Source organism: Ipomoea nil, unplaced genomic scaffold, assembly GCF_001879475.1.
Source record: "Ipomoea nil cultivar Tokyo-kokei standard unplaced genomic scaffold, Asagao_1.1 scaffold1576, whole genome shotgun sequence".
NCBI classification, from domain to species: domain Eukaryota; kingdom Viridiplantae; phylum Streptophyta; class Magnoliopsida; order Solanales; family Convolvulaceae; genus Ipomoea; species Ipomoea nil.
This window is the reverse complement of record NW_017618004.1, coordinates 462,264-488,958: the sequence shown is the minus strand read 5'-3', so window position 1 is coordinate 488,958 and position 26,695 is coordinate 462,264. Positions and strand designations below refer to the sequence as shown.

Below are 26,695 nucleotides of genomic sequence, written 5' to 3'. Positions count from 1 at the left end.
ATGCTACCCATTAAGCTATATTAGCAACGATTGTCTTATGCTTCATGTTTACTTAGCTATGTTTGGCAAACTTAACTGAAAAGGTAGCTGAAAGCTGAAAAGATATAAGCTAGGAGCTGAAAACTAAAGAGTTATTATACTTAAAAGTGTTTGGAAAAATTAGCTTTTTGATAAGCTGATAAATGTAAAAGGACAAAAAGGACATCTTCATAAAATTTAAATTAGTTTGTTTACATATTAAAATTTAACATTTTGTCTTTAAAAAAAAAACATTTTGAAATAAAACTATTAGCATAATCATGATCTAGCATCCCATAATGAAGTAGCAATATTGTTGTGAATCTCCTTCATCTGATGATGATGCCCATTTTGGTGAATTTGGTCCCTCGACTATTAGATAATAATAATAGCTAATATCCATTTTGGTCCCTCAACTTTAGATAAAATGACATTTTTGCCCCTCTTTATAACGGTGGATAGATGGCAAATGTAACGAAGGATCAAATTGAGTATGATTTTACAACTTAGAGGACTAAATTGAAAACTTTTAGGTACCGCTTTTGGATCGAACAGCTGGTGGAGATTTAAGACGGCTCTATATCCAAAGTCAAGGATCGAAGAAGTTAACATGGGAAAGGGTTTATGAGGTCCAGGATATAGAATAGAACTTGATATTTGATGCAAGGAGAAAAAGGAAAGTCAAATAATAAATTGAAATACATATATTGAAGAGAGAAAGGAAAGTTAAACTTGGAATACATTGAATGAAGACAGTAATTGTATTAATTTTGTTTTTCTTGTAACCAAACGTTCGTTAACTACATATATTAAGGAGGAGAGGCAAGGCAAGCAGTCTAACAAGGTGATAGGAGCTGGCGTGGCGAATAGCCGCGTTTCTTTCATCCATAAGCTTATCTTCATTCCAGATTAGAGCAAAGAGAGATGAAAACAACAAATCTCCCTTACCAACCCTGAATCTTACAAACCCCTAAAATAAACCCCTAAAATTGTTCATCTGGGACTGTATATAACTATAACCTGAAACTAAGATGGATAGCAATGGCCATTTCCACAGTATATGAAAAACGGTGCTTGAGGCTGCAACTCCAATGGTTTGGCAGCAAGGGAACTATAACCTGAAACTAAGATGGATAGCAATGGCCATTTCCAGCAAGGGAACAATACAATTTATACAACCTGCAAAGTGTTTCATGCCAATTAGATTAGAGATGAGAAGAGTGATTCCAACTTGAATTAATCAGATAACTATTACATTATTAAAAGAGGTTTAAACAACGTAAACCTCTCCTAACTATCAGGCTTGACTAAACCACTAAACTAGTACCATACAAATAATAACATTATTAAAGACTAATAATATAACATTATTGACATTAGAGAGCTCTGCAGAGTATAAGATTTGATCCTAAAACAAACAAGCATTTTTGCATAAACCGCCAAAACCAGGAGAAAATATGCATCTAGTTCCACATTTTTGGATAGACCGAGAGAACTCATCCTCAATTTTAACCATTTTCATGCGTTCAAAAATCAAATAAGGAAGGCTACTCAGCGTAAAGTACAAATTTTTTTTTTTGGGGGGGGGTTGTAAAGAATCACAAATTGAATTTCAGTGGTGAGCAGATGAATGAATGCAAAAAGCCTAAAGTTAACCTAATCAGCACATGCAAGAGAAATTACCCATGATATGTATCATCAACGCCAATACATCCAGATCAATGGCACTACCCATCTTTCCTGTAAAATTTGTGCACGTTAACAACCATTGAATTATTCAGAACACTGTCGACTTCCACTACAAAAGAGAATACAAAGACAGTAGAAACATACTTTCTCTTTCTTCGATCAGCACCCGGATTCCTTGGATCATTTTTAGCAATAGAAGATCCAGTGGGAATGGCATATTGCATTGGAGAAGGGACAGGACCAGCAGCTGCACCTGTTGGTGGCAATGGAACGGGTGGAGCAGAAGTTGGTGGTGCACTTGCAGGTTCGGGAAGCGGCCTCGGTAAAATATGCTTCAACCTATTGTTTCGGTAGTTCTTCCAAAAATAGAATTGCTGCCTATGTGCCAATTCCTACATTGTAGAGACATTGAAGATCAGTCCTAATAAAAGATAGTAACACAACAGAACTCTAATATGCTTAACGTCGTTTACTTGTTCTCTGTTTTTTATTTTTCAGTTTTCCATTTCTCCAGTTTTGTAATTTTCATTCTCCATTTCTCAAGTTTTACATTTCATCAATTTTTTTTGTTTCATTTTACAAATTCAACTTTAAGATAAAAATAAATCCAAAACAGTAATACTAAATGGGTAAAAGGTAACAAAAGTCAATAAAAACATATTACTAAATAATTACAACTATTTAAATCATTTCAGTACATAGTTTGATTACAAAAAAAAATGCGCAAAACCTACCGGGGTAATAATAGTAATAATGAACAGGGGGAGAAACATACAAATAAAATAACATTACAAAGAAAGAAAGAAGGGAAAAAAAAAAGTGTGTGTGTGTGTGTGTGTGGTGGGGGGGTGTGAAGAAAGAAAGGAGAAGGCAGAAAAAAGGGAGGCTGTTGTGTGCAGAGGGGGAGGGAAAAGGGAAAATGCAGGTGGGGTTCGAACCAGCGACCACTTGGAAATATTACTGTTCACGCATGTTTTCCCACTTCTCCAAAATGGAGAAGTCCGTTTTTTCAGTTCTCCAAAAACAAAGAAAAAGTGAAGATTGGAGATAGAGTAGGATATTGGAGAATTGAGTTTAATAAACAAGTTTGTCCATTTTCCAATTCTCCAATTTCTTGTTTTTCCAAAATCATCGAAGGAAAATCCAAAATAATGGCAAACAAAAGTAAAAGGTGGATATTTGAAAGCCATTGACAGAAAACAGCTAAAGTATGATATAATTCATATGAATCTGAGTAATTAGCCATTAAATACCTATGCACCATCTATTAGGTTCGACCCAATCAAAAGTTAGAGTTCCAAAAATGAGAGATAAAGACAGAATAAAATTTATAAGGAAATACATCAAACATCAGTCACATACCATTGTTGGAATCATAAATTTATTTTTAAAGACTAACTCAACAAGAGAAGAATTGAAGAGACGTAAAAATGAACCACCCCTCATTCCCCAACAAGCCTGCCATAATTTTTTCATAGTACTCTTTGATTTATGTGTTGTCACTTCTTGTCACTAAGTATACAGGATTGCCTTGTGTCCAATTGGAGCATATTAAATGGAAACTTGGTGTGTTTCTAAAGAGCCGCTGACCCACCAATTGATAAATAATACAGAGTAATTCATGTCCTTTACAATGTTTCTCATGATAGGTTGTAAAAAGTACAACAATGAGCTTTAGAGCATGTGAAAGCATTGCACGAAGTAGAAAAATCCTACCTTGTTGGCAGGATGTGCCATTGCATTCCGAAATGTGGGACTTTGGAGCATTTCAAGAAAAAAGAGACAATTTGGGTACCTAACATAACAAGAATCAATTAGGTGGTGGAAATAAGCGATACTCATTTGATCAAATATGTGATATATCCACCAAATAATCACAATAGAAATGAAAAGAATACTAAAAATGACTAAAGAAGAGCAAACACAATATACCCAACAGGACAACTAGTTGGACCAAATCTGTAGCAGCAATTAAATATTAAAACTCACATTATAAACTTTATGTACTCAGGGCGTTGCCAGTACTGGAGGTATTTCAGATATCCAATAAATGCTTCATCCTCAAAATATCGATTCTGGGCCAAATCTGTATAACCAACTCAACATTAAATCAAAAACAAAGATTTACTAAAAGAACTACTTTTGTTTTTGTTCCTAATTACCAAAACCATAAACTTAGCCCTCTGAATTTTGAGAAAATTCAAACATTTATAAATATAATTCCTTGCCACAAACAATAATTCAACTTCCTCATCACACCAGTATAAGAGCAGCTACAAATACAAATGGGGATGGCAATTTCAATCCACCCAGCAGATATCTACCCAAATCCACCCTACATGGATCAGGTTTTTTTGGGGTGATAGTAGGTTGTGGGTCGGGGTGGGTCCTAAAAAATATGGCCGGTTGGATGCGGGTTTGATATAACAGGCCATATATATAATTAATATTAAAATAAGTATTACTACATAGTTAATTTTAAAAGTTTTTATAACTATAACTAACTTTTTACTATTTTTAGTTCTAAACTAATAACTTTTATTATAGAACTCTATGTTCATAATTTTTGAACTCTATATTCACAATTAGGACAGTTTTGGAACAGTGTCCACCTTGCACGGTTCCACAACATAATTTGCCGGGGGTGGATTGAATGATGGGTGTAGCCATCCCCCATTATCATCCCTAATAACTAACTAGCCAGTACTCCGTTGTTAAGTCTAATCACACATAGAGAAACAAACATACAGTGAATGTAGATAGGGTTGGCAAGACACTGAACGAATTCCAATTCAAGCAAGAATCGTTGGCGGCCATCATCTGGATCTTTGTATATGCTTTTTGGCCTGAAATTTCAGTATAACAAAATTTGCACAGCATTAGAGAGAGAAACAATAGCAAGGAGGGATTTTGAGAGAGAAGAGAAGCTTACGGGGACGAAGAAACATTAGCGGACAATTCTTCAGATTCTGAATTGGAAAGTAAAGCCATAACTGTGTATCAATTGAGCAGAAAGAAACCCTAAAACCAATTGTCAGAGAAAGCAAAAGAGCTCATATAGGTTTCACTCTTTTCGTCCCAAAATACTCTTTTCGTCCCAAAACAAATTACTCCGTATAAACTATCCGGCTATGCTATTTTGTGATTTGTGTTTTGGATTTGGTGTAAACAAAAAAATTATTTCTTTTGGGCTTTTCGCAGAATGAATGGCACACTAGCAGTATTTAAATTCAAAGGGGTGGGAAAAATTAAATGAGTTATACTACCTGATTAGGATTAGGATTAGGATTAGGATTAGGACTAGTATATATATTTTTGTAAATTTTAAAATTGACTGCATCAAAATATACAGAATTAGGTTGTATTAGGCAATTGAAAGGGAGAGTTACTTTTTGAACCAAAAAAAATAAAATAGCCAGTAGGCAGTAGGCGGCCATTTTATTTTTAACATGCCAAACTGCCAAAGCCATTGGGTTTTAAAATAAATTAAAATATGAAGTTTATTTTTTAAAAAAATATTCATGGTTTGAAACCGGAACTTTATTGGTTTCGGTTAGGAACCGGAATCGAAACTGTACAGACGATTTCTGATTCGGTTCAGTTAGCACAGTGCACGATTTAAATCGGACCGAACTGTGATCACCTCTAGGCACTTATTTGATATTACTAGTATTTTTTTTTATGCGCGATGCGCAAAAAATAGGTGTCCAATATTAATACATTATATTAAATTTTTAAATTATTCTAAATAATAATAATATTGTAAATCATTTTTGTAAATTTGATATTTATATATATTTTATGTTTTTAGCTCTATGACATTGTAAACGCCTCTACTGAGGCTCAAACTCATAACATTCCAAATGGAAGTCCAACCCAAGTACCATTAGACCACATAGTCTTGGTTATATTTTATGTAATAACTAGTATTTGCACCCGTGCGATGCACGGTATGTATTCGTTATAATATATGAATTATAATTTGCTTCATATCCGATATTGCAAATTTTAACGTTGAAAGGTTTGTATGAAAGTTTCGGAATTGAATTAATTGGTCTCATTATCTTTACGTGTAGTAATTTAGCTATAGAAATTTTTGTAACGGAATATATACGTAATATGTAGATATGTAACAATTTTGTTATATTTGTGCAAGAAGTATATATAATATAACTGTTTTGAATTAGACATTGTTGAAAACCTCTTTGTAGACGACATTAGTAGTACTAACAGAAGTTTGTCCATCCTCATCTAGAGCTAAAACCTTAAGGTCATCAGGATGAGTGACTCGGGAAAAAGTCACATACAATTGACCGTGATTAAAGACTGATTTTTTCAACAATAAGCCAACGTGAGTTAGTGTTTAACCCTGACTTTTGTTGATAGTCATTGCATATGCTAGCATCAACGGGAATTGTTTACGCTGGAACTTGAATGACAATCTCGTATCAGAAGGGGTGAGAGACATTTGTGGTATAAGAACTTTGTTTCCTTGCTGCGTTCCATTAACTATTCTTGCTTCGACAATATGATCCGCCAATCTTGTAACGATGAGGCGCGTACCGTTGCAAAGACCAAGAGAGTGGTCTATGTTTCGCAGTAACATAACAGGTACACCAACCTTTATTGTCAATGAATGATTAAGAAGTCTAGACAATCTCAATCTATTTAAAAATTCAGGAGTGTGTACTTGTGAGAGATTATCACCATCTATCTGATTCTACCTTACACAAAGGGTCACAGTTTAAATACGTCTGACCTTCTGCAGTGTTCATGTCACACATATACTGATTAATTTGATAAACAACATCTAAAGTCGGTGAGAGGATCGCTCGTCCTTCTAGGTGCGACTCTTCTAGCATTCCATACTTCGCGGTTGGGAAGATGCTTTCAAATATAGTTGCAATTGGATCAGGTCCACACTTCAATATTATTTTATGCGTCCATTGTCATGCCTTCTGTAGATTAGGTAACCATCTTTATCCAGAATCGTCTGACTAACATATTTTTTAGGGAAATACTTTGAAAATTTACCATTTACCATGCATGGTGAATTCTTCCAGAGTTGTCCACACGGTCCGTGCAACATAAATTCGCTAACTGCGTCATTGTACTTATTGTCCGCATCTTGGTCTGGAATTTCAGTAGAAATCAAGGCATCAACTTCCGGTGTGGAATGTGCCCGATTCATTCTTTTGGCAAATAGCAATATGTGCGCGTGAGGGAGTCATCTTTTTTTTAAATTCAATTGTGTAGATAACTGTGCAGAAAATTAAAATAAAAAAAAAAGTAATTTTATACATGAAATTTAAATTTAATTAAGGCACATTAAAGTATGTATGATAATCAAATACCTCCACATATGTCGCCAAACAACTTTTCCGTCTTGATATCTTCAATCATAGCATCAAATTTCATCTTAAACACGCGACAAACAATATCGAGTCTATCCTCTGCTTTAAGCCCACGTTGTGCAACATAGCACTCAATCCCAGTCCACTTCGGGTTGCATGTGAATGTTATGAACAGATGAGGATAACCGATGTGCCTGCATATTCCATTTCATCTTGATAGTTTTGAATCATATACCTAGCTCCGCATGTGAATGATGATGGTAGTATAATTCTTTTCACCCTGAGTTGAATGATGATGGTAGTACAATATTTTCAAGGAATTTTTCCATTTATTACGCAGAATTTGTTTTAATTATTCTCACAATTATAATGGTTTAATTATTCACAAAAGTTGTTAACTATTTTTCATTTTTAAGTACATATTGACTTTAATTTGGGGTAACAATTCATTAGATATTAGTTAATTTCCATATAAAATTTTGTTACCAATTAAGCTTTATTAATTTTTTTTACGAATTAATTAATATTTTTTATTAGTTTGGGTGGAAAATTTAAAGAGGATAATTTGTATTTTATTAATAGTATAGATTGTTGTAAATAATAATTAATAAATTATTATTTTCTTATAAAATTACGCAAAATTTCAAAAGAATTTTCTGATTTATTACGCAGAATTTGTTTCCATTATTCTCACAATTATAATGGTTACTTATTCTTAGAATTTGGTAACCATTTTCCATTTTTAAGTACATATTCTGGGATGGCAACGGGGCGAGGCGGGCGGGGAGTATACTCCCCGTCCCCATCACTGCGACCCCGTTCCCATCCCCATCCCGTCCCGTCCCCGGCGGAGAATTGAAAATATTCCTCATCCCCGTCCTAGCGAAGAATTAGGCGGGGACGGGGATTCTCCATTCCCCTTCAACTCCTAGTCAAAATATTAAATAATTCAAAATTTTAATAATAAACAAATTTTAAAATAATTAAAAATATTAATTATTAATTATTTGAGCAAAAAAATATAAAATATTTAAGTATATGATAATAAAGAGCGTAAGCTACATTTATTTATATATTTAATTAATTTCTATTAAACATTTGCTTACCAAAAAGGACTACATGAATATATAAATTTTATAATTAATTAAATTTTAGTCAATTAAACTTCACACGGAATAAATTTTATAAACTAATTAATAAATTACCATAATATTCTTTCCATAACTAATTAGTCACATACAAAATATTTATGAAATATATATAGACTACTTATATATACACGGATATGAATATATAATTTTTATAATTAATTAAATTTTAGTCAATTAAACTTCACACAGAATAAATTTTATAAACTAATTAATTAATTACCATAATATTTTTTCCATAACTACTTAGTCACATACAGAATATTTATGAATTATATATAGACTAATTATATATACACAGATATTACAGAAATGCCCGTAAATTTGGGGGGGGGGGATTTGGCTAGGATGATTTTACTTTTAATTATATGTAGACATATTAATTAGTTATTTATTAATAACATATTTCTTTATTTCTAGTAATATATTCTGATCCATTTTAATCAAGTATTAATTAGCATTTTATTTTCCAATTGACTTAATTTTTATGTCATTTTTATTACCAGGCAATAATTCTTTTTTAATACATATTAATTAGATAATTATTAATATTTTTTATTTTTATTTTCAGTAAATTATTAATAACATATACCATTTTCCAATTTAGATATACTATTGTTAATTCGTTTCCTTTTCGACATTGTTAATTTGGAGATTTTTTTAAAAAAAATATTATACTATAATTTGTATATTTCGTGTCATTTTTAATCTCAGTCAATTATTTATTCAATTAACAGATTTCTTTTTCAATTTATATATACTATTATTTGGGCGGAGTTGCAATTCTTTTTTTTTTTTTTCATTTGAGTTAATTTGGAATTATTTTTAATTTTAAATCAAGTATTAATAATAATTTCCTTTTTCAATTAGCCTAATTTTCATGCCATTTGTATTCTCAATTAAATATTTTTTTAATACATATCAATTAATTTATACTATAATTATTAATATAATTGTCATTATATATTTGAAAATTACAGATCTCGTGCCATTTTTTTAAAAGGATTCCATGTCATTTTTAATCAAGTATTAATTATCATTTCTTTTTTCAATTGACCTAATTTGCATGTCATTTTTTATTCTCAATCAATAAATTTTTTGAATACATATTAATTAGTTAATTAATAATAATAATTTTTTTAATATTTCCAATAAATTTGTAATATTATATAGTTTTTCGATTTTACATATATTTCCTTTTTGACATGGTCAATATAAGGATCCTTTTTTTTTTCTTAAAATATTATACTACAATTTATACATTTCGTGCTATCTTCAATCTCAGTCAATTATTTTTCCAATTAACAAATTCTTTTTCCAGTTTACTTATACTATTGTTTGGACGGTCTGACAATTTTCTTTTTCATTTGATTTAATTTGGAATCATTTTTTAATTTTTAATCAAGTATTAATAATCATTTCATTTTTCAATTGGTATAATTTTCATGTCATTTTTATTCTCAGTCAATTTTTTTTAATACATATCAATTAATTTATACTATAATTATTAATATAATTTCTGATATATATTCAGAATTTATATATTTCATGCCATTTTGATATTACTAGTATTTTTTTTATGCGCGATGCGCAAAAAATAGGTGTCAAATATTAATACATTATATTAATTTTTTAAATTATTCTAAATAATAATAATATTGTAAATCATTTTTGTAAATTTGATATTTATATATATTTTATGTTTTTAGCTCTATGACATTGTAAACGCCTCTACTAAGGCTCAAACTCATAACATTCCAAATGGAAGTCCAACCCAAGTACCATTAGACCACATAGTCTTGGTTATATTTTATGTAATAATTAACATATAACTCAAATATATAATGTTTATATATTATTATCAATGAAGAAGATAAGAAAATATGGTGAATGCATGTGCATGGTAATAATAGTGGAAAAGATAACGGAAGTTATAACGGTAGGGATATGTTTGTCCAAAATATTTTAATGTACAACCATTATAGCATAATGTACAAAAAAAAATTAACAGAAAAAATGGACATAAATCAGGGATATAACTTTCATTCACACTTATTATGTTTTTAGATTTTTAGCTCTTGTATATGCTATTATAAGTATTTTGATGAATTAATTTGGTACTATTACTAATTGAATTTATTTTGTGATATATTAGGGGTAAATAAAACAAAAGAATATAAACGCAAGAAAGAAACGAGAAAACAAACAGGAGGGAATATTATAGATATCAAGAAAAAGGGAAAAAATGTACTTTAAGTGTTAATATATATATATATATATATATATATATATATATATATATATATATATATATATATAGTTAGGATCATATGAGAACATGTGCTTAGGTGAGAACGTGAGAACACATCATGTGCATCCATCTAATATTTTTTAATGGTCTAGATTAGATTAAGTGTGTGCGAATGCGCATTAAATGTGTATATATATATATGAGATGGTTCACGTGCCAATAATTTTCAAGGTGAAAGATGCGGTGAGATCTAAGCTGTTAATCTAATCTAGATCAACGGGCTCAAATCAAGAAAAATTGGAAAAAAAAAAATTGCGCTTCTTGGGAACCGAATGCATTCTCCTCCCACCATTGTTGAACTAACGCATCTTAAATGTTGAATTGGCGCACCTTAAATGTTAAATGACGCACTATAAGTGTTAAAATGACGCACTTTAAGTGTTAAAATGATGCACAAGTGTTAAATGGTGCACCAAGTGTTAAAATGACGCAACTTAAGTTTTAAAATGACACACCTTTGAGTGTTAAAATGGGACACCTAAGTGTTAGAATGGTGCACCTTAAGTGTTATATATGTATAAATCAAAATAATAATAATAATAATTAAAAAAAAACAGCCACCGGCTGTCCGGCGCGGACAACCGGTGGCTGTTCTTTTTTTTTTTTTTTAATTATTATTATTATTATTATTAGTATTATTTTAATTAATGTAATTAATTCATAATAAACAATATTTTAAATTTTTAATAAATAAAAAACATTTGTTTTAAAAAATAAAATAAGTATATGTGTCAACACTATATCGATTTAACCTGATAAACAAGTCATATTGGACTTAATTGAACAATTTATCAATTTAGGAGACTTGAATGAAGTTTTTTTTTTTACTTAGGGACTCAATTGCACTATCCACTTGACTTGGGGACGAAATAAGTGGAATAAAGAAATACTCTTTATGGCATCATAATAATAATAATAATAATAATAATAATAATAATAATAATAATAATAATAATTGTAATAATAACTAAGTGTAGTAGTATTATTTTAGCTAATTTTCCTTTCTCACATCTACTAAATTGCAATTCAACAAAAGAAGGGAATTACGATTCAATAAAATTGCAATTCCCTCTAACCAAACAATATAATTTAGGGCTTCCATAAATTCCAATTCAATTGTAAGGAAATTACATTCAACCAAACAATTTGTAAAAGGTTTCACTACATGTATAAGTTTTATATGTTATAAGAGTAACATTACGCGTAGGGCTTGTTTGGTTATTGGCGGATCCGTCAAAATTTTGACAAATTCGCCGTTTTCAACGTTTTGGCCACATCGAGAATACCTTGTTTGGTAAATGGCGGTTTGGAGCAACGGATTTGCTGCAAACCGCCAAAATCTGAAATGTTACTATTCGCAGCGTTTCAGGTTAGCTTTTTGGGCTTTTGCCCAAACCACCCTTAATTCTATTTTTTTTTTTTTTTTGAAACGTTCGTTTAATTGACTGAAACATCAAGCTTCTAAATAAAGAAGTCTGAGGCTTTTTTTTTTTTTCCTGCCCATCCGAGGTAGGAATTGGATGGGCAGGAGTGATTAAAGGGGAGCTCAACGCCCCCATTTACTTTAAATTTTAACATGAGTTTTTTTTTTTTTTAATAAATTTTTTTTATAAATTTTATTATTATTATTATTATTATTATTATTATTATTATTATTATTATTATTATTATTATTATTATTATTATTATTATTATTATACCATTTTGGTCAGTTTACATATTAACCGCTAATCTAAACAGCTAATTTTACCAAATATTTTTTTACAAACTGTTAATACAATCCGCTGGTCAAACCCGCTAATACAATCCGCTATGTGATAACCGCTGATAACCAAACAAGCCCGTAGTCTCATTTTCCACTCTATTTTTTTTATTCACAACTTAGGTGACTTGCTTTGATTCTATCTTTTAAAAAGGAAACATAGACAAAAATTTTATGTATCTTTTTTTTTTTGGAATAAGGTTCAAATTGGTCACTGAACGTAACCTGAAAATGCAATCAGGCCACTGAACGAACAAAAAGTGCAATTAGGCCACTGAACACTCAAAAAACGTGTAATTAGGCCACTGAACTCTCCAAACGTATGCAATTTCACCGGATAGCAGGTTACCATCAATTTTAGCAGGTTACCTGCTTACGTGGCAGCTGAGTTGGCATTTTTAATAATTTTTAATAATTAATTTTAATAATAAATTTTATAAAAAAATGAAAGAAAATTAAATAAAAAATAAAATAAAGTCGTTTTTATTTTTTTAAATTTTTTTTAAATAAAAATTTATTATTAAAATTTATTAAAAATGCCAACTCAGCTGCCACGTAAGCAGATAACCTGCTAAAATTGAGGGTAACCTGTTATCAGGTGAAATTGCACATTTTTGGAGTGTTCAGTGACCTAATTACACTTTTTTTTCGTTCAGTGGCCTAATTGCATTTTCAGGTTACGTTCAGTGGCCAATTTGAACCTTACTCCTTTTTTTTTTTTTTTTCTTCCATCGATAAAAGATATAATTATTCCCATTTCAGTGTTATCCCTCCCTTCTCAAAACGGCCAAAAGTGCCTAAATCCTAACCTCAAACGCTGTCTTAATGCCTCTGCGGTCTATGCGTTTCGTCGTGGCGCCATGGAGCCAACTGCAATTCGCTTCCACTCCTACACCTCTACTGCTCCCATTCCCATTCCCTCCGCTCTCTCTCTCCGCCGTAAACCCGCCGTCGTCTCACTTCCCAAGCCACCAATAGAAGCCAACAACAGAGGAGGATTCCGACTTTGCGCGGCCTCCGCTTCTTCCCCTGTAATTGCTGCGTCAAGGGTACGTTCCTTCTCCCTCTCTCACGTGCTTCGCCCTGCCGATTTCTGACCTTGTTGCTTCAATTCCTTCAGGGGACTGAAATCGAATTAGAGAACAGGAAATACGAACTGCTTAGGATCATTCAAGACACGCAGCGCGGCCTCGCCGCCACTGCCGATCAGCGCTCTTCGATTGAGGAGGCTCTTGTGAGCGTGGAAACGTTCGATGCTGGACAGGGTTTGGATTTAGGTAGATTGGATGGGACGTGGCGTTTGCAGTATACATCTGCGCCGGATGTCCTCGTTCTTTTTGAGTCTGCTGCTAGGCTTCCCGTCTTCCAGGTTTGTTTTTGCTGAATTTTTACTTCAGTAGACCTGTAATGCTGAGAAATGCAGACGAAAACTTTGCTCCTTTTGGTAATCGACACTTATTCAATCTTTTTCTTCAACTACTTGTGCTCAATAAAATCCTGGACAGATTCTACGACCAAATCATAGCAGCTCAAAGGTTGAAGTAGTGGCCTAAGCAACTATGTGTGTTTCTATAACCTTTGTCTTGCTGTGTCTAAACAGGTTGGCCAAGTTTTTCAAAAGTTTGAATGCCAAGCTGGATCAAATGGAGGATTTGTGCGCAATGTTGTCAAGTGGAGTATTCCCGGCTTGTTTGAAGTAGATCTCTCTCTCTCTCATCATGCTTGATTTAGCAGCTTACTATTTGAGTGCAATAAGGATGTGTTTGGTATGTTCATAGCTACTTTCTCATCCTACTGAAGCACAAAGAGTCAATACCGCTCCACCGAGGCTCGAACTCATGACCTCCCATTTGGGAGTGCATTTGGATTGTAACTTTTTGCACTTCATGCAAAGTCTTAAGTGTTCAGTTAACCACCAATTGATCATGGCGGATTGTAGAATAACTGATACATGATGAGTGCAGCAACGGGTTCCTAGACTGCTCTTCTACTTCAATTTAATTTGGATTTTAATAATTATAGTTATGATTATAATAACAAATGCGGAGTATAATTTTTGGACTTCATGCAATTGCTAAATGATAGATTGTTTACTGGTCAGTCATGGTTCAAGCCCTACAAAAAACCTCTCCAGAAACATAAACAAAGTTGCATACATTTTCCTTTTCCTATGCAAAAGCTCTGTGCACTGGGTAAGGCCTAAATCACCTAACCTAGTTATTATTGCCTTCCACTTCTCTTTTTTATGATGGCAATTGTCAATTGGCTATAAGCTCAAAATTGAATACAAGCAATTGATTTTACATGATGGGTGAAAATAATTATGTGCACATGGGAAAACTTGTTTGTAGTCTGCTTTTGGATTATAGGGGATTGGAGAGTTTGCATGAAGCTCCATATTTGTTTTAGCATCAATAAGGGCATTCAACTATTCAAGTCACGGTTGATTAGTGTGCTGAAATTTAAGATAGAGATAAAAGACAAGAATAAGAAAATATTGTGGAAGGTAGTTCTTCTTCTTCTTCTTCTTCTTCTTTTTTTTTTTTTTTCTAAAAACTATTGAGTATTAACAATGCAGAGAGAAACAAAAAGCCATTACTTTGATGGTATTTAGAACCCATATGCAGACTTGGATTGAAATTTGTGGGGCTGTCAGAGTCACATAATTACGCCCTCTTGGGACCTCCTTGATTGGTGTCCTGAAAATTCAGTGAGGAGAATGGAGAGGAAAGATCTTCTACCATATATCTTCCTCCATTGGTGAGGATGAAGGATCTCTTTTTGGAAGTTTTCTGTATGTTGGCACTCTTAAATTTGTTCTGTTCTCCAGTTTTGACAATAGAGAAAATTGAAAAGCCCTTACTCTATTAAGGGGGCATTTGGTGAAGATTATATATCACATAACCCCTGTAATGTGAACGTTGTAATAATATTTGCCCTTGTTTGGCTCAAGGGAATATTAGACCTCTTTAGGGAATGAAAGATTCCCAAACTTAGTTTTTAGTTCATTTTTTGTGACATTCATGGGAATCACATTCCTGCCCAACTTCTTAATGTTATGTGAGATTTCCAGGAATATTACATTACCTAAAAACAATCCTTGAACCAAACACCCCTAAAAGTTTTATATGAACATTTTCTATAAAGCAAGTGGTGCCCTCTCATTTTCTTATATTAATAGTGGGAAGAGGTTTTTGAGTTCCCTAGGAATTTTTTCATTCATGTGCAGCAAACTCTCAGATTGATCAGTATGGTAAAAGTTTCTGCAAGTTATAATCTCTCTAGACCTTTTAGTAAGTATTCTTCTTCCAATAGTCTTTCTATCTAATGGATATTGCAAAAATAAAAAAAATAAAAAAACACTTTGAAGTCTGAATAAAAGGTTTGCTTCCTAGATTGTAGGTCTGTTGATGCCAAGGTAATATGTCTGAAATGTAGCAAAGTCAGACTCCTGATCTAAGCCTGTATACTGGTTTAGACCAAATTGATCAAAGAACATGAATACACTTTTTTTGGTGATAAATCCTAATAAGTGATTTGAAATTGGTCATTTTGTTGCCTCTCTAGAGGTCTTTTCTCAATTAGCCTGTTTGGAAAAGTACTGGCATTCAGCTATAAACTGTTTGGTGCTGTTATTTGTATGCTGCAAGTTAATTACTTTATTAAAACTTTGTGATTACATAGTAGTGTCTTACTTTGTTGTACTTGGGTTTAAATCTGGATTACCTTCTCATCAGAATTCACCCTCACATCGAATACTTACTAAATGCTTTATGTGTTTTATTCTGGGTCTTCAAAATTTTTGAAATTGTGAAATGTGTCTTTACTTTCCCTCACTTCATCCTTCTCATTATTATAAAGCTATTCAATCTCCCCTATTTGATCCTTGTTATAATTATAATGTTTTTTGTCTTCACAAGCGATTGATTGAACCGTATACATCATAAATCTTGTTAGAATGGAGGCAGAAAAGAATATGTATACCTTTTAATTGATGATCTTCTACAGGAGGAGGAAGGTGTCACTTTGGTAGTCACTGCAAGATTTTCCTGTGTTTCTTCACGCAATATCTTCCTTCAGTTTGAGGAGGTTTGTATCTTTCATGGATAAATGTCATTTCAATAATTAACTAAGAATATCATCTACTCCGTATTTCCTAATAATTGTCCGTACTTGGAAGTTGTTCTGCAATTACCTTTTCACATTGTGTCACCCTTTCAGTTATTGTCAGTTAGTGAATTTTTTAATTTCTCAGGAAAACAAGGGGAAAATGAGCATATCTATGGTATAGCTGAAGTAGGATGAAAGAAAATATGATGAAATAGAAAAGCAGAGCAATAAAAAAACAAGGAATAAAAGAAAGAAATTTTAGTTAATGCAACAACGGTGAAATACATGTTAATGCTAACAATATAATAAGGATAAAAAAAAAGGTAGTAAAGATTCTTTTAATTCTAAATGCAGCACAGTGGAGAAGAGAGCATGTAATTTGCCATGCTACTTTTACAGTGAATTTATACCACTTTTGATCTCTCAATAATAATGGCATGTATTTACTAAGAAGCCATGTGTGAGCAAAGATGAAAGAGGTCATGACCCCTGTCCATGATTGGCCATTGGCCAAGCGGTGCATTTCACAGCATTGCATGTTCTCATTGTCAGACACCTTAGACTCACTTTTTTGCCTTTTAAAAATGGTATGGTTATGTGCAGATATCCTTTCAAGATGTAAATATCAGTGAAGAGCTGCAAGCACTAATTGCCCCAGCTATATTACCAAGGTCAATGTTAAATTTTGAGGTAAGTAGGCGTACTCATAGAGCTGCTGTTGATATTATTATTGTTGTTATTCAAGAGTTCCCGCAAGTTACTAAGTAGATTTGTATCAATTGTGCAATGGATCATGATTGTCTGAATTGCTAGAAATGAATGTGATGTCAAAAATTACTACAAAGTTGAACATAGCTTTACAGTCCTGTTTTGCCTGCCAGAAGTGTTTGCTAACTTCAAAATATCTCATTTAGTTCCATAATAAGTTGAGCAACAATTGGAAAGTTCTATCAACTATCCGTCGCACTTACATACATGTTTCTTTGTAATTCTTGGCTACAGATCTTGCAATTCTTTCGAACGTTCAAAGCTCAAGTTCCTCTGAGAAGTTCTAATAGGTATAGAATGCATAATAAATACAGCAACCAGAATGGTTTTCAAGTGGGTTTTTATTATGATATATAATTCATGGATGGTTTACATTATATTATGCAGGCAATCTGTTGGTGGCTTATACTACCTTTCATTTCTGGATAACAACATGCTTCTAGGCCGTGCTGTTGGAGGGGGCGGTGTGTTCATATTCACCAGAACTCAACCTATCCTCCTCTGAAGAATGGTCTGAACACAAAACCCTTGAGAATGTGTAGATACCCATTGAATGGAAGGATATGAAGATCAATATAATCTCGGATTCGGCACCGGGTTGAGGCAGAATCCATACAAGATGGTAAATATAGTAGTATTACTTGTTGAAAATTTTGTTACCCTTTTTTCATCTTTTAGTTGATGTTACTCCTTGATGTCATACTTACTTTAATCCCAGCAAGATAGTAAGATGGTTTTTACTCTCTCATGTCGACTCATTGTCAAAGAGTTACAGAACATATCATTAATTTTGCTATTAAAAAAAAAAAAAAAAAAAAAATTCATATTTAGTCATTTTACTCGAAACCAAACATCAAAGCATTAAAATGTCCATGAAAACGTATGAACTTTAGCAATAACACCAAAGCAATAAATCGCAAATAACTTAAGGGTCAACCAGAATTTTTTTCCCTTTAATGAAAGTTGAAAAAACATGGCTTGGCTATCAAATTTCTTAGGACAATTTGAGTTTCATTTTCAGAATTCAAGAAGATCAATATATACAAGTATACAACTAATATATATATATATATATATATATATATATATATATATATATATATATATATATATATATATATATATATATATAGAGGGAAGGGTTCAGGTGCGGGTATAACTTCTAGTGCAGTTGACGCTAGGGATGGCAACGGGGCGGGGGCGGGGAGTATACTCCCCATCCCCGGCGGGGAATTGAAAATATTCCCCATTCCCGTTCCCGTGGGGAATTAGGCGGGGACGGGGATTCCCCATTCCCCGTTAATTTTTTGTTAAAATGTTAAATAATTTTAAATTTTAATAATAAAAATTTTAAATGTACTGTTAGCATTGCACTTATACTAACAGTGTACTAATCCTAAAAAAAAGCAGTGTACTATATTTATATATGTAATTATTTCTCTCTCTCTCTCTCTCTCTCTCTATATATATATATATATATATATATATATATATATAATTATTCGGGGACGGGGCGGGGAGGGTTGTCCCCGTCCCCGAAAATTTTCCCCATCCCCATCGCTTTCGGGGTGGGGATCGGGGATCCCCATCGGGGACGGGGCACATTGCCATCCCTAGTTGACGCACCTTAAACATTAAAATGGCACACTTTAAGTACACAAACCACGCACCTTAAGTACACAAATTACGCACCTTAAACACACAGACAAAGCACCTTAAGAACACAAACTGCGCGCACCTAAAGCTTTAGGCCAACGAACCTTAATACGCAAACCACGCACCTAAGGTTTTAAAATGGCGCACCTTAAGTTTCAACAACTCACGTACCTTAAGCATACAAATCACACATCTTAAGAACGAAAACCACACACCTTAAGCTTCAGGTTGACGCACCTTAAGTTTCAACAACTACTCACCTTAATCACGCAAACCACGCACCTTAAACACAAAAATCATGCACTTTAAATTTGACCTAGATGTAAAAATTACCAAATTGTATGCTTTTTTTCTTTTTTAAAAAAATTTTGTTAATCTTGAACGTTGATTTAAGCAATATCAATGGCTCAGATTTAACCGCACGGGAACTGAATTTTATATATATATATATATATATATATATATATATATATCCAAAGTTGGGTTACAACAAATATTATATAAAATGCGAGTACAAAATCTCTTCCCTAGATGTCACTCAAGTGACTTATCCTCAAAGAAGTGCTTGTAAGCTTGTTCTTCATTGGAGAGCCTCTAGACTCAAACGGATTGAACTTAACACATATGAAAAGATACTGGAAATCGGCTGAAAACACACTTGGCTACTTTGAAAAGATTTTTATAAGCAGCATGATATACGATGTTATGTATGCGTCGTTGTTTACATACGATCATAATACTACTAGCACCATTCAAGCTTTCTACATGGCGTGGTGTCCATTGACTAACACCCTAACTACTCATCTAGCCAGAATCGGTATTCCCGTGCGAACGTACAAACTACTTTGTACAGCTCGTAATGTTTAATTGTGCAATTACAATGGTACCTGATTTTGAAATTTGTAATGACTGATTGTACACCTGAAAAATTACTATCAAAATACACTGTAAAATATTTAAAAAAAAAAAAAAAAAAAAACTGTGATATTTTTTAAATTAATTTAAAACTGTGATTATCTAAATTGTAATGCGTGATTGTGCATGGAAGGAAAGCATTATATTTACATACAAAACGAAGTGAGAGTGGCAATGCATTATGGCATTATTATAAAAGCAGATACTGTACAGCGCTCTTTAGTTTATGGCATTATTATAAAAGCAGCAGTGGTGCCGTATTGATGACGCCTAGTAGAGTCTACTACAACACTTCAAATTTCAAAATAACTTTCCATGTGAAGTCTATTGGAATATGGACACATTTCTCACTTTTGTCCATTTTAACTGTTGTGGTCTCCAATAAGGACACACATATTTGAAAATTGGGTACAAAAACCTGACCAAAGTCTATTTCTCCAATTTTGAACTTCAAAATACTACTACACTCACTAATAAGAGATTGATAAAGTCACAGATTCAAATGACAGTTCAAAACACACAGGACACTTGGAATTTGGACACTACTTCCCATTCCCCCTCTCATATTTCTTTGAGGGTTTAACTAAAAAAAAAAAATTAATATTATCCTGGGTAATATGATTACTTTCAAAAAAAAAAAAAAAAATTAAAAAAGTAATGTGAAAGTACGGGGTATAAAAAATTAGCTTGTGTTTAGTTAGAGTATCTCCATGAGTGGAGTTTGCTTAGTTTTTGAGGAGATCTGAGCTTATGTGGAGAAGGAAGAGTAAAGAGAGAAGGAAATGAGTCTTTGCAGAAGTGTGGTTTTTGCTCTTTTGGACTGAATATGTGGGGCCTGCATGGAGAAATGGTTGCACCTTGTTCCCGCATTCAGCGCAACTTGTGCGCCCGTGTCCCTGGGCGCGTAAAAGAGTTTTTTTTTTTTTTCCTCCGATGGTTGGTTTTTTTTTTTCTTTTATTATTATTATTATTTTATTTTTTTTTACTTTTGTTATTTCTCTCTTCTCTTCCCTTCATATTCTCTTTTATAGTCACACCTGCAAAAACTCCTCAAAAACTACAATTATTGGAGATGTTCTTAGAATTTTATTGTAGGTTATATTGTTTAATTTATTTCTTTAAAATGACCACAAGCACTATGCCAACGGCACCCACTTCAAATCTTTCCCCACATGATGTACTCTCAATATAATGATCTTTGTCTTAACAGGATAACCTCTTTCTTAAATAGTGCTGATAGAGAATATACTCCGATCTATTCTCTTTCTTGTTTTCAGGACTTGGTTGGGTACGAATCACCCCGAGATCCGGATCATCTCCCGACCTGAATCAACCAAAGTGCAACGCCTGGCCAACCCGATCTGAAGGATAATTGACTCGTTGGCTTGATGAGTCGACACCCTAACCTTTTTGTGCTTGGTCCCCGACCTAAGTGATTGTCCAGGACCCCAAGCACGTACACTTTGTGTCCGAACTGTTACCAATAAGTAATTAGCTATTTAGATATATCATTACACGTGTACGTCTCTCCTGAATTGACCCGATTACCGAGTGCATGGAAGGTACGTGTCACTTTTACCGGCCTATCAGCATGTGCCCCCTCAAATCCCCTATAAATATCAACAACACTTATAGTGAGAACTTGAGAACCTCAGGTCTCACGCCTCCTACCAAGCTTAGTATCTTAAACCTATAAGCATGAGCAGACCACATAAGGGCCGAATCCCAGTCCAGTCTAACACTTCATACATATTTGTAGTAAGCCCCGTACTTACTACATCAAGTACTATAAAAGCGGGACGACATGACAATACAAGCCTAAAAGAATGCTATTATTTCTGCAAGTTCTCTTTCAAGATTTATTCACTCAACACATCAATGTATCTTCATATAGCTGCATCAAACGTTAGAAGATGATGAGAGTAGAAGATGATGAGAGCTGCAAATGAAGCATTATGTCTGGAAAATGAAGTTGTTGCTCATTTCAGGGTTGCCACTGGCTATACATATACCCCCATCTCTAGTACAGAAAGAAAACACTAAACTAGTTTCTCAAATCAGGTTGTTCAGCCCATACAAGCTTTAGAGCTCATCTGTACACAAGTTGCAAGTACAGACAATCTGAACTAGCGAAAAACAGTAACGTTATACAATTGCAAAGTGCAAGTCAGCGAAGCACAACAGACAGCTCCCATGGGTTCAGCCATCCAGTAATTTTAGCGCATTTTACAAATAGAAAAATTGATTAACTTTGCTCTTCCAATGATGTGGGCACCTGCCGGGGTGTGCTTAAGGAGAGTGCACTTCCAGTACGGCGTTCAACAGTCATCAGCTACTTACGTCTTGGAAGAACTCAGAAGGTATTGATGTTGGGCAAATCTTCTTCGCGACAAATTTATACTGTTCACAGACACAAATTTAGTACATGTGATAACAGATGCCAATAAGATATATGCAAATGTTATCAGAAGTTATTCATACCTTATGCTGGCTGTATTTTTCTCTGATTGCCGGTAAACTAGAATGGTGGCTGTTGCAGCAAAGATTGTGGAGTGCCATAACACAGTCACGCAAATCAGATGGCTGGTAGAGAGTGTAATGCCGCAACGTAGAGTTCTGAATTTTAAATTTTAAAATAAGTCCCAGCTATATACCAAATTGCAGTAAAAAAAAAAACGATTTTTTTATAAAAAATCAAAATATGATTCATACTTAATACACATACCCAAGGTTTCTTAGAAGGAGTAAGTGTGTATCTCGCCAGAAAAATTGCTGAAGCAGCAACAAGTGAAGGAGAATAACAAAGCATGTCATATGCTAGAAGAGATAGCTCTGCAAGGTAGCTGGCCAAATGCTCCAATTGCAGTGATGAAGCCTGAAGAAGAAATAGAGGGTTACTCACTCATTCTCACACTGCAATAGCATTCTTAAAATATACGTGTAATGATGGGATTCATCAACTCTATTTTCGTGACTGAAGTACTTTTAATCCTGTTGAAAATTTCAAAAATCAAGTATCATAGGTAAGAATTTGGAGAATTACCTCATTGAATCCTTGAGTAGCACGGACAAACCTCCTGTAATTTGTTGTAGTTGAATTATAAAAAGGTTAGTACCCAGTTCAATCTCAGTTAGAAGTTTATCTTCAGAAATGGAGAAATATTAGACATTTTACCTCAAAAAGCATTTAGCTGTCGGGGCTGTCATTTCAAACTTCAAGTAATTTAAAACAGCAGACTCCATTTGCAATACCTATAGAGAATGAAGTTCTTAGTACCATTGCAAGAAACAGTCCCAAGTTTAGGAGAATGACAAATTGACAATGAATACAAACCTCCTCCTTGAAATATGTGTTGTCAGTGATGTAGCAGAACTCCTCTACCTGAGGTGCACAAATCTCTTCATATTTGCTGGCAAAATCAATTTTGCATATCATTAAATTTATTCAAAGAAAGTTGTGACAGTGTGCTGCATTAAGCAACACAGGTAACATATGAAGATAAATAAAGCAAAACTATAGTTGATTATTGATTATGATGACAAAAGCTAGACAAGTTAGAGAATAGTGCAAAATCTTACGATGCAATCATCATGCAAGCCACGCCCAACAGTTGTAACCGTTGCCTATCCATTAAATTGCCAGAAAGATAGCGATCAATGTAATTAACAGTCAGATATAAAGTATCTGGGACAAGTCGGTACTCCTCAGCAACCTGTAGTTAAAAAGTTTATGGTTTAATTTCTCTGATGAAACTGGGAGAAATTGTTGACAAGTTGCAATGCCTATAATAAGAACTTGATGGAGGAAATATTTTGGACAATGGAATTCAATTTGGGCAGTTTACCTCAACCAGCCAATCAATCAGAATTGCACGCATGCTGGCATTTATGTCTTTCTGAACCTTTTCCATGAAATCAGTGGATGGCCTTTTCTTCACCTGATTAAATGAACAAAGAAAATAGAATGAGCACTTGTATGGCCAAAACTTGATAAATCAAGGAAGCAATCACATAATACCAAGTGACAAATATATGTTAGAACGTTTATCTTAAAGAGGGTTGGTTTTAAACCTCAGATGCTCGCAAGTGCTTGTAGATATCACAGGCCATGGTTGCACAGAATTGAGGGTCCTCAAGATTATCATCAATGTTAGGAATGCGATCCCTTGACTCTATGTCCACAATTATGTCTCTCTTGCATATATTTCCTGTAGGAATCCATCAAATTTTAAGAGATCCATATTTCACACTCCAAAAGAAAAATGTAATGAATATCAAATACAAAGCAAGCATAGACAGCAAGGTCAGAGGTACAACACCTGTTGTTTCTTGGTGTTCCGAAATATAGAGCGCACTAGATGCCTTCTTCTCAATGGAATGAACTCCAGCAGTTTCATTGTTGTCAATATATTCAACTTCTGGACTTCTTAGTGAATCACAAGGAGACATGGATTCATCCATAGAAGCCGTCATCCCATCCGACTTAGCTGGAGAATTATCCATGCTGCATGTGACAGGAGGGAGGGTGGCCTTCTGGAGAATAGCATCACTTCCAATAGCAGATGGTCCCTTACTGGGTACTGTGATAGGTTTCACAAGGGTGGATGTTGGCACGATCGAAGTCCCTAAGAATCCAGCATTACCCGTAGAACTAGAAGAACTCTTCTTGATACCAACATTCTTCGATGTGCAGGGCGCCTTTGAATTTCAAAAATGAAATGAAGTTAATAACTTTTAGAGAAAAAGAAACAGCCATTCTTTGTTCTTTTGTACTAGTGTTTAGTGCCTGCAGCATTTAGCAAACAGAATATCTCCAAGATTCCAAGTTCACCCAAGAAGAAATCATGAAGCTAAAATTCCAAAGTAAAAAAAGAAAGATAAAGAGAGAGAGACAACTGTTTGTTCATAATACTTTATGGGTATTTTCTGATTTTCTTCACCGCCTAAGAAAAAACACCTTAATTTTGTGTTCTTCTTAGAATTGTAAATTCCTAACCCCATAATTATCAGTACAATTTCAAGAACTCCATTTTCTTTAAAATCGGTTTGACATACATTTCACAGTGAGTACGGAATTCGTCAAGATAATCACCCAAGAACAGCATTACAACAAACACATCAAATACACAAAGAAGAAAGAAGAAAGTAAAAAAAAAAAAATAATAAATAAATAAAAACACACACACACACTCAAACGCATTCAAAATCAGATTTTACATTCCCCGATGCATCAAAAAGCGAAACCTACAAGGAAACGAAAATGCGATAACTAGAAAGAAAGAGGGAAACGGGGAACATACAATGCTCGAGGATTCGGAGAAGGTGCTTCGCGAGGAAAGCAGAGAGCCGGTCCTCTGGTTGGTGATGTTGGTGAGCGCGGGGCGTTTATGGGCCAGGCGTTGGTCGGCGGCCGCCGCGACCTTTCCGTGGCGATTTTCCGCCGCCGCCGCCGCCTGCCTCTTGGCCGCTGCATTGGAAGCCGAGGAAGAGCGCCGAGTTTGTGCTGTGGTCGCCATTAATCCCGTGTGTCTGAGAAACCTTGAATTCCTCTGAACACAAAGCACTAGGGCTCTGCTCTGAACTGCACTCTATTATTCTGTTGGGTTTAATTGAAAGAGAAGACGAAAAGAATGAGGAACGCGTAGGCGAGAGAAGACATATAAATCTCTACGAATTTATATTTGGAATGCGATATCTCGCATCTTTATATCTATATTTATTCCACTATCATGCATTTCAAATGGGAAGGACCGCAGCATTTAATAAGCATACAAATTATTAATTTAAATTTTAAAATGTGATGATTTTTTATTGTGCGTGTTACCTGTTTTTTTTTTGGTAGGCTTAAACTATGCTTTCACCACATAGTTTTTTGACTATTTGATTGTCATATCATACTTAAAATTAATTAGTGAAAATTAGGTAGACATTAATCATTTTATCACACTCCTTCATGGTAAATCACAGCGTCACGTCTCGAATCGAACAGAGTTGAATTTGACCAACCCGGTTGACGCCCACGTCTCAAATCGAACAGGGTTGAACTCGATTAATCCGACTAACGCCCGCCCACGTCTCAAATCGAGCAGGGTTGAACTCGGTTAATCCGACTGATGCACGCGTCTCAAATCGAGCAACCCAGCTGATACCCGACACCCATCATCTCAAACAATTAATCCCCACACAACCACCACACTGCCTTTGCCAATTGTCGATATGCACAAAGGGATCTGCATACTTTGGACATAATCCTCACACTGCAACTGGCAAGTTTCAAACATTGATCTCTTCTCAAAATATGGTATACTTAACCAGTGAACAAAACCCGTGAATGCCTGTATTTTTTTTTCCTGATGGACGACAATGTAAGATTTTTTTTTCTAATTTTTCAAGTATATAAAAATACTGTGAAATTTTTTATAATTTAGACTTTCTTTACCTACAAAAAGCAAAATTCTTTTGTCAATACCTTCACATCTTAATTTTAGTGACTCAATAATCCGTTAATTTAGTATTGTGTGACATATACGTTATTCATTTAAAGATCAAAATTAACATTTTAATAATAATGTTAATATAAGAAGCAAAGTAAATGTATGGGTGATTGGTGAATTTATGAATTGAATGACTATATCGAAAATTTAAGAAATTGTTATGGAATATTATCCTAATTTTGTGTGAAATGAATATATATAATAATTTAAGTTATATATATATTTGATGAGGCTTTTGAGGCGCGCAAAAGAGGGTGGATTGGGAGATTTGAATGGAGAGACGATCCGGAGCGTCGATGGGCCTGGGTATACGTTAGGAGCGGACGAGGGGTGGGCCCCAACACGTATTTGAATTGAGGAAGATGTGCGGTGACGCAGGAATGGTGAAAGACGAATGAGGAGAGTCACCGCTATGTGACGTTATGATACGATTTTGAATTCGAAATTTGAAGGCCCAGGGATCTGTCTTG

The 26,695-nt window shown here is 34.0% G+C and overlaps 3 protein-coding genes across 4 annotated transcripts; 1 reads left to right on the top strand and 2 right to left on the bottom strand.

The window, feature by feature from the left end:
* Window positions 1-704: 704 nt before the first annotated feature.
* LOC109190251 (mediator of RNA polymerase II transcription subunit 31-like) lies at window positions 705-4,876 on the bottom strand. The gene is made up of 8 exons (XM_019340719.1): window positions 4,640-4,876; window positions 4,456-4,553; window positions 3,697-3,793; window positions 3,424-3,502; window positions 1,852-2,099; window positions 1,702-1,758; window positions 1,180-1,196; window positions 705-1,129 (listed from the first exon to the last, which is right to left on the bottom strand). The coding sequence occupies exons 1-6, from the start codon at window positions 4,696-4,698 to the stop codon at window positions 1,746-1,748; spliced, it is 594 nt and encodes a 197-aa protein (XP_019196264.1). The 5' UTR covers window positions 4,699-4,876; the 3' UTR covers window positions 705-1,129; window positions 1,180-1,196; window positions 1,702-1,745.
* Window positions 4,877-13,060: 8,184 nt separating this feature from the next.
* Window positions 13,061-17,952, top strand: LOC109190729 (probable plastid-lipid-associated protein 10, chloroplastic). The gene is made up of 7 exons (XM_019341302.1): window positions 13,061-13,331; window positions 13,403-13,651; window positions 13,883-13,978; window positions 16,291-16,371; window positions 16,996-17,082; window positions 17,395-17,450; window positions 17,548-17,952. Exons 1-7 carry the CDS (start codon window positions 13,143-13,145, stop codon window positions 17,663-17,665), a joined length of 876 nt encoding a protein of 291 aa, XP_019196847.1. The 5' UTR covers window positions 13,061-13,142; the 3' UTR covers window positions 17,666-17,952.
* A 3,712-nt stretch (window positions 17,953-21,664) lies between these two features.
* On the bottom strand, window positions 21,665-25,445 carry LOC109190728 (cyclin-A1-1-like). Of its 2 annotated transcripts, XM_019341301.1 has the most exons (12): window positions 25,032-25,445; window positions 24,051-24,429; window positions 23,916-23,939; window positions 23,803-23,867; window positions 23,577-23,669; window positions 23,311-23,444; window positions 23,066-23,141; window positions 22,907-22,983; window positions 22,775-22,808; window positions 22,457-22,606; window positions 22,213-22,347; window positions 21,665-22,131 (listed from the first exon to the last, which is right to left on the bottom strand). In XM_019341301.1, the coding sequence occupies exons 1-12, from the start codon at window positions 25,245-25,247 to the stop codon at window positions 22,060-22,062; spliced, it is 1,455 nt and encodes a 484-aa protein (XP_019196846.1). In that variant the 5' UTR covers window positions 25,248-25,445; the 3' UTR covers window positions 21,665-22,059. The 2 variants fall into 2 exon arrangements, with proteins under 2 accessions (XP_019196846.1, XP_019196844.1); XM_019341299.1 differs by having other exon boundaries at window positions 23,803-23,939.
* Between the last annotated feature and the right edge of the window lie 1,250 nt (window positions 25,446-26,695).